Here is a 9,024-nt window from a genome sequence, read left to right as displayed (position 1 = left end):
ACCTGATTGTAAGATGGAAAAACATCATTGATAAGAATGGAGACTATTTCATTTACTAAGTATTTTGTTTTGATATACAAGTTGTTCGAGTTTTTTTCATCTAAAAAAAGCTACATTCATTTCTTGATGACCTAATATATTATTTTTCTGTTTTATGTATTCAAACAAGGTTCATAAATAAGACAGTTAGCTGGCTACCTAACTATTTATAATTGTAATCATGGTGTGTTTTAAACAGAAACAATATTACTGTTGTGAGAGTAAAATATGTTATTTTATTGTTTTATCATCAATTTATTTGATTTACACTAGGTCCGTGGGGGATTACAGCATATTTTATAATGAAATAAAATGGTGAGGATATGGTCATCTCAACATTAGTGATTTGTCAATTGAAAAGGTTCAGATTATCTTTCATAAGAAAAATGCAGCAATAGTTTTTGACAATTTTTTTCACAGAGCATAATTTTGTAGCAGTACGACAAAATTCATGGGCCCTCAGATTCCCAGTTCAGCATGCTAACAACAAAGCCATGCCAAGCCCAAATGAAGTAACCAAGGTAGAACTTCTCTTCTTTAATCAGCTACTCTCTTTTTACTTTTTAATTTAACAAAAATAGAGTTTATCAACTATTATGTATGGATAAATATTATCTATTCAATTCGGCTTACCTGGATATCACTGTCCGTGTCAGTGTCATCTCCTTTCAGACTGGATAAAGATTCAACTTCATATTCAACTTGAAAAGAATAATCTTCTTCTAGCTCTACTTCATATTCATCTTCCTCTAGATACCACAGATCATCAGTGGAATCTTTCACAAAAGCTGTTTCATAGCCCTATCAAATAAGAAAACAGAAGGCAAGGAAACTTTAAGAAATTGTAAGGGTTAAAAGTTTAATCCACATTTTAAAAAGCAAAGTCCTGATTTTTGAAACTTGTTAATTTCAATGAAAAATTAATGTTAATTATTTCTTTAAATAGCACTGCTATTCTGTGTTAAATGTATTGTGTATACATTAATTTCAAAAAAATTGCAACATAAAACATGACATTGCTATATTATTAAAGAAATGAGAAAAAAATACTAAAATACTACCCTAAGGAAAGAACAGTTCACAGGGAAATGGTAAAAAAAATAGTCCAACCAAAATCATAGATATATGAAGTACAACTATGTTATGGTGACTGAAAAAATTAAAAGTTTTAGTATTCTTTTAAATATAAGAATAAAACTAGAAACAAAGTATTTATGCAAAAAGTTTCAGAAATACAAGAGCAGCAAACTGTAATGAGAATGTTGTTTTTAAAAGCCTTTACATGTCAAATATTTTTTTTTCTAAATTCTTTATCAAAATTAGTAGAAAAAATTATTTAGAAAAAAACTAATGAATGTGATAACTACTTTATTTTTGGCTCCAAGCTCCCAATTTTTGGAAATATTAATTATTGCATGAGAGTTCAATACTGTCTCAGTAGTTTAAAATTTTTTTTAACATGTTTAACATTTTCAAGTTCATGTTTCATTTCAAGCAATTACTAGCCCATATTGAACATGATACCTGAATATTTTTATTTTTTCTTTCTATTGAAACTTCCCTCAACTCTGGAATTTCGAATTGGGTTCACATCAACCCTAACCAACTTTTAAACATTTTTCTAAATTACTTATGTATCAATACTGCTTGAGAGTATGATTCTAATGGTTACATGATCCCTAATACATACAAATTACACAAAAAATGTAAACAGACATACCATCAATATTGCAATTAATCCCACTAATTAGTACTAGGGTTACCTATTTGTTTTACATGTAAAATACTTGTTGTATCACACAAAAACAAAAAATACTCATAATGATACAATATGTAGACTCCATCAACAGTGAACAGTAGAAAACAACAAAAACAAATCAGTAACTTGGGGATTAAACAGGAAATCTGAACAATAATATTTCCTAAAGAAAGACTTGTTAAAAAACTTTCTGAAGTGCATAGCTGTTCTTTGTTCTATGGTAAGAAATGATGATGTGCAAGTCAATAGAAGTTGAAAAAGTCTCACACTGCAAGTATGACATTGACCAATTATGATGTAAGCCATTATTTTACTAGTGAGTGAGTGTGTGTATATCTATTGCCATATAACTAGCAAACCTGGTTTGTACCTTTAGAGACCCCCAAGAAATAACAAGGGGTCAAGGTTTGGAACAGGTAAGTCAACTTTTGGTACATGTATTTCATCCTCACACTGTTTATATCAAGCATGTTACAAACTGGAAGTTCCTAGTTTTTATCATCAATTCCATAGCTTACATAAATCATACACAATCGTGACATAATACCATTTTCTTTTACTCTGTAAAAATAAAATTAAAACTGTGTATCATGAAAAAACAAAGACTTTCAATATATTCCACCCAATATTGCACTTACTGCATTAATAGGTAATCAAGACTATTGTGATTTTTTTTCTAAGGTTAATGACATACATGATTTTAAACATTGGTAAATGTATAGTGACTACACAACATAGCTTTAAATACACAATAAAATTCATGTTTGATCTTATCAACATTTTATTTAACTTTTTCATTACTAATGTTTTATAAAGATAATCAAAGGAAATGTTTGAATATTTTTTATTACAGACTGACTGATATTCACACATATCATATACAGAAAAAACAAAACAAAAAACAACTGTTCTGGACTGTTTAACATCCTCAAGAAATAGACTAATATTTTCAATTAGTAGGGTTATTAGTGGATTCCACTTGCTAGTTTTCTAAAAATAATTTTTTGCCCAATATCAATACATATCCTCGTATAAAAAATTTTACACAATTTTCTTTTCCATAGCTTTTACTTTCTATGTAATTGTTGATAGAGAACTGATAACAAATATGACATACAAATTTATTTATGCTTATTTTTAGTACAAGTATGCAACTGTTAGTCTATGATGAACAACTGTTATTATACAATTTTTTAATGCCAAAAAATATGTCACATATCTTCTAGATTTTGGCATTTATATACCTATATGTCCTTTTGCATTACATCTAAAATTTAAAACTGAATAAATGTGTTTTCTGGATATTAATGTATAACTGCTTTCCTATTTAGTTGAAGTTTTTATTTTTAATGTCTAAATGACAAGCAAGACTTTAATGAGACATGGAAAATAAGTAAACCTGTGTTTTATATCAAAAATAAAAATGTATCTTAATTTTGAAACTGCACTTGATAATGATCTTAAAATGAATATAACCTAGATGTTGGTGAGAGCTTATAGTTCGGTTTGTACCAGCATACTTAACACAGATTTAAGATGCAATATTTTTGCATCCTAAGTTTAATCATGCAATAGCTCAAAATTTTATGTACAAGTAAATTTAATTATATACCTCAAGACTTTTTCAAAGTGCACTCTTATGTCATAAAACTATTTATGAATTATACTTCATACTGCAGAACTAGGATCGTACAATACAGAAAACATATGAAGTATAAATTTCAATTTGGAAGGTGAAAATTTTGTCATTCAAAAAAGTTAAATTCTTATTATTAATGAATAAACTAAGCATTTCAAGAAAAGCAGTGATATTTTTAAAGAAGCACCATGAAAATTAATGGATGATGACTAGGAAGACAAAATGACAGAAATTTATGATATCAAAGAAAATGCAGGAAATACAATCCAAGAAGGAATTTATACTAAAAACTATTGTGAACTTCCAGGGATTGTGGGAAAATGAACCATGATTCAGGTAGAACTATTACTTGCCAGTGATTAAAATATTATTGGAATTATTGGAACAGTTATGACATTCACAAAGTTAATAAGCATGCTAAATGAATGACTTGTTTGTCTCTCTCTCTCTTTCTAGACACACATAAACACACACATCAAAAACCTACTAGAATGAATAAATATGATATTGAAGATACTGTTAGAAGCGATAAGTAAAAAAGCATCTAACTGGAAAAATTGTTTTTAGGGATATCATGATATGCGAGAATTATCAGATTATTTTTAAAACATATTCTACAAAAAAATATAACACAAAGGCAGCTACCACTGCAATTTTACACTAAAAAGGACAAAAATACAGATGCAATTAAGATTGATAAATATCATGAGTGATTACATGAAAGTCAACTGAAAAAAAAAGTCTCTTTTTATTACATACTGAAAAAAAAACATCAAACTTTTACATGATTGGGATTCAAACTCACATAAATTCAAGGAACATGTTTCATTAACAAATAATATAGAGAAGGTATAATAAAACCATATCAACCTCACAGTGTATGCACAACAATTCATTAGTACAACATCCAGAGACACAAAACATTAAGAGTACCTTCTAAAGATGTTGATCGAACAGTCACATGTCAAATTATACAATTATAGTAAGTTAAAAAGCTGTAAAAGACAATCAACAAAATTTTAAACCCTGATGACCAGTGTCACATTAAAAATCAGTAACTTCAAATGTTTTAAAATTGAGAATACACAAAATGCAAACATGTATTCATACATTTAGTGTTGATGGCTCTCTTTGGAACTAATATAAATCTTCCATTTCATACTTTTGAAACAAGAGGAGACTTAAATGCTAACCTAAAGACCTTTCTTATTCCAGTTGCAATAATCACTATGAAAAATATTAATTACAATTACTTTTTCCAGTTTAGTTAAGTTACTCGCTTCCAGGTTACTATTTTGAAATAGTGGGGAAAAAAAGTAATTACTAACTGTGAAAAGTTTGCACAAAACTAAATTACAAAATATAGCAACTTAGATAAGATACCTAAACAAATATACACCAATATAATTACACTATCCTTCAAATCAATCAAACTTCTATTTTGTACAGAACAAGAGCTACTGGGCCTGAGAAGTGTGTGATTACAGCCACAAAGATTGTTCATAGGTGATTACAGATTTGACCTGAAAGTTACTTCAAAAATAACTCAGTACAAATAATTCTAAATGCTAAATTAAAATTAGAAACATTCATTGGAAGATAATTTTGATAGTGAATGATCTGTAAGAAAGATACTGATCTTTTATTTGTACAAGTTTACTTATTCCAAATTTACTCTTCCAGTAAATACAAAGTAAATATAGTCTAGTGAAATAATCCTGAACTGTTTTGCAAGCTTCAAATGCCTGATGTTCTATTGCAACAGTGATTATAAGAGGATACTTGATCTGTGTGCATAGTGAAACACTCCTGCACAATCTGTATCTGTTCTGGTAACAAACTAATGACATCACGAAAATTTTGGTGCAACAATAAAATTGATAGTTAACCCACTGACTGCTGATTTGCCACACAGGGTACGACCCATCTCTGGCATTTGAATGTGAATGTGCCATACACGATATATGGCTTGCAAAAAATTCCATGAGCATTTAGAGCAGCCACAGTTACTGTGTTAACAACTGAATTTTGCAAAAACACCAAAAATTGTAAAATGGTAGTTTATAAAAGTAATTTAAATTTTTTCCCTTCCAATTCTTGTGAAATTTAAATTAAAAGCAAAATGCCAAAATTCTAGAAGAAAGATAAGGTGGGATAAAAAGGTACCTTAACTTTGAATACAGTTTTCACCAACTCAGATGAACATCATGAAAAACCAAAAAGTTTTTAAAATAAAGCCCACTTTACTATAAATATCACTTCAAGTTAAAATAAAGATTTTATTCAGATATTAATTAAATGCACTACTTTTAAATGGAGACCATTTTACCTATAAGGTTGGATAAAACAAACCCCAGGATGGGGTAAAATGACAACAAACTTATAACAACTGCAATTTAAAATAAGTGTTGCATTTAGCAATTATTTAAATCACTTATGATATAAAGGAGAGGCGGTTACCAAAAGATTCTGTAATTTTAACTGCTAAGCCTGACAAAGGGCCTATGCCTTAAATGTAGCTAATAAAGGAATTTTTTTTATAATAGACACGAGTTTTATCATTTTAAAATATCTCTTGTAACAATATTTCCACATCTTGCAGTCTTTTTATACAGTGTGTTATCAAAGGGGACTGTCTTACCTTTATTTCCCCTGATAAGGGTTAAAAGTATATTTAATACTAACTGTATTACACAAATTTCCAGACAAAGGTGAACTGCAGTGTTTCCAAAAGTAAAGGTACTATATTGTCACACAGTTTCAATAAACAATTATTTTCTTCAAGTGGAAGTTTCTCATACATGTTTATAAAATCAAAACCTAACTATGAATGATTTGTTAACAATGTTTCAGTCTGCGTGCTGATGTTAATATGTAGGTACAACGGTATTTAGTTAACCAAATGCTACAACATTCAGTACAATTAAAAATTAGTTACTTGATATTCATATTTGGAGGAAGGGAGGGCTGAAAGCTCAAGTTTTATCAAATGAATTTCTTGAAAGCCACATTTTACTGAATGATCAATCTGACTGCAAAGGACGCTTCACCCCCACCCCCCCAATGTGACACCACTTTACCAAGATGTGAACATAGAACTACTCCACCCCCTGCAAAAGAACGAAATTTTAAAATGTCTGCAATACCACCATAGCTCAGTAATTTCAAAAAATTAGATTTCTCAGAATACTTTAATCTACATTTCCACCCCAAAAGGCTGTAACTGAATAAATTCATAAGCTGTACAGATATATGGATGTTTCTCCATTCTTTGACCAAGGTATTTCTCAGCTGTCTACAGGAAATAAGCTTGCCAGCCCATTCTCACACTAGTTTCCTGATCAAGGTAAGTAGTGATAATGTGCATAAGGTGAGGATGAAAATCACAATTCATCAAAATGACATCAGCAAAAGGCCTTACAAAATTTGTCAAAACACTAGTCTTATGAAGCCTAGCATTCATGGAACCACTGCTTATTATGTATACAAAGAAAACTCTATCAGGGTAAAATATCTTTTCAAAGAGCCACTCAAATCTATAATAGTCAGCTGCTATAAAATAGCATTCTACATACTGCCTCTACATATGATGACTGTATACGTAACATTTTTGACGTACAGCCAAAAACAGAAAACCTGGATGTATAATTTTTTATTTTTTTTCCAGCAGTATCTTTTGTATCAAACTGATAACTATTTCTCACATAGATAATGTTTTATGCCATGTTTTATGAAGTTTTGTAAAGACTGGTATAATATAACAACACACTTCCCATGCAGGAAATATATAAACAAATATAATTATATCATCTGTAATATTTTAAAGCCTAACATTTCCTTGGATAAGGTATAATTATTATTATTAGGTGAGCTTTGGATGTCCTTCATAGTACTATACTTACAATGTGGAGCATGGGATACTACTACAACTATGGAGGGTTATTTGAAGCAGAAGGGCATATCATTGTTAACTCCCAAAATAAGGTATTTTAAAATTCTTCATAACAAAAATAAAAGTATAGAACTCTGTATCTATTGTAAAGAAAGATTCACAAGGTCCTAAAAAATATGAAGCAGTGCTACTCTAAAAGACAATTATGCCACTACAGCATCATGATACCACTTAACTCTTTAAACACATGCAGAGGATATTACCATCAGTTCGACTAGAGGAGGACATTTATACAACAAAAAATATGGTAACTCTGTGCATTCCTCACAATAACCGGTAAAATTTTGCTTAAGTTCATAAGTATTTTGTACACAGAAAATGACATTGTTCTAATTACATTTTTCTAATAAAAATATTATTTATCTATAGTAGATTGCTAAAACAGTTCAAGTGCAAAGTGATTTTCATTTTAAGTATAAAAATACTTTTCTTCATCTTATAGTTTTCGTATTTCCTTTGCATAACCTCTAGAACCTCATAAATGAATATCAAAAGTTTTTAAGGTAAATGTTTATATTTTATTTTTCATTTTCTTTACCATTTCACTAACTCTACCTATTATCATCAATATACAATGGAATGAAATTATTAAAATTAGGAAATAAAAAAATACCTACCTTTTAATTTTTTGTAGATTTTTTTGTTGTTGTTTTTAATTATGCACAAAGCTACACAAGGGCTATCTGTGCTCTGCCCACCACGGGTATCGAAACCCGATTTCTAGTGTTGTAAGTCCGCAGACATACCACTGTGCCACTGGGGGGCATTTTTTGTAGAATATCTTTAGAGATATTGTTTTACTTATATTCATAATTTCAGGGTCTTTTCATTTTCACATATAGTAAATTTTTAACATTTTTCCATTTCTGTCCTTTACCACTTATTATTGATCTTGACAAAAGTCAACATTGCCCTCAAGGCATATAACAGTTTCTTTGTCAAAATTTTCATTTTCATGTAATATCGTAAGCCTTGAGAACAGATGCAAATTATGATGTATATTTAAAATTTTTTTAAATATTTTAATTATGCATTTGAATAACTAATACATAATTAACTAAAATATAATAGTAAGACCTAAATACAATTTAAACTGTATCTCTAACTATAACATATTTAGGTAAGAAACAACCCTAAATTCTATGCTCAATAATATTACCTCAAAGGTTTTGAAGGAGATTAAAGATTGGATATGCAAGCCACTTACTAATATTTTTTTGTCAGTCCTTGAAAAGTGGGCAGGTACAAGAGGAGGGGAAGTTAGCTAATGTAACTCCTCTTTTCAAGGAAGTTGACAAAATTTGTCCCCGTAATTATAGACCCATTAATCTTACACCAGTTTTGGGAAAATCTGTTAAAATATGCTTTGCAAAGTAATTTAACAAAGTTTAGAATTTTATTGGATAGTCAACATGGTTTCACTAAGGGAAAATCTTGCTCTTTTTGATTTACAACGATGACATAGATGAAGGAATGGTCAATAAATTACTTAAATTTGCAGATGATATTAAAGTCTTGGGTGTTGCTAGCTGTGAAGAGGATGCTGCTGATTTAAGTGCAAACACATCTCTTCAAGGTGGGCATAGCAGCTGTCAAGGGTTGAAAAAAATGTAAAACTTGTTTCATATGTGTTTA

At 29.6% G+C, this 9,024-nt stretch overlaps 1 protein-coding gene across 1 annotated transcript in view; it reads right to left on the bottom strand.

The window, feature by feature from the left end:
• LOC106463275 (E3 ubiquitin-protein ligase Mdm2-like) overlaps window positions 1–9,024 on the bottom strand; it is a 61,293-nt gene that overhangs the window by 12,816 nt on the left and 39,453 nt on the right. The window contains exon 8 of the mRNA XM_013923290.2: window positions 673–840. Coding sequence (XP_013778744.1) covers window positions 673–840 — 168 coding nt within the window. The remainder of the gene's footprint in view (window positions 1–672; window positions 841–9,024) is intronic.

This window comes from Limulus polyphemus, unplaced genomic scaffold (assembly GCF_000517525.1).
Source record: "Limulus polyphemus unplaced genomic scaffold, Limulus_polyphemus-2.1.2 Scaffold1365, whole genome shotgun sequence".
Lineage (NCBI taxonomy): Eukaryota > Metazoa > Arthropoda > Merostomata > Xiphosura > Limulidae > Limulus > Limulus polyphemus.
This window is presented reverse-complemented; position numbering and strand designations above follow the sequence as displayed.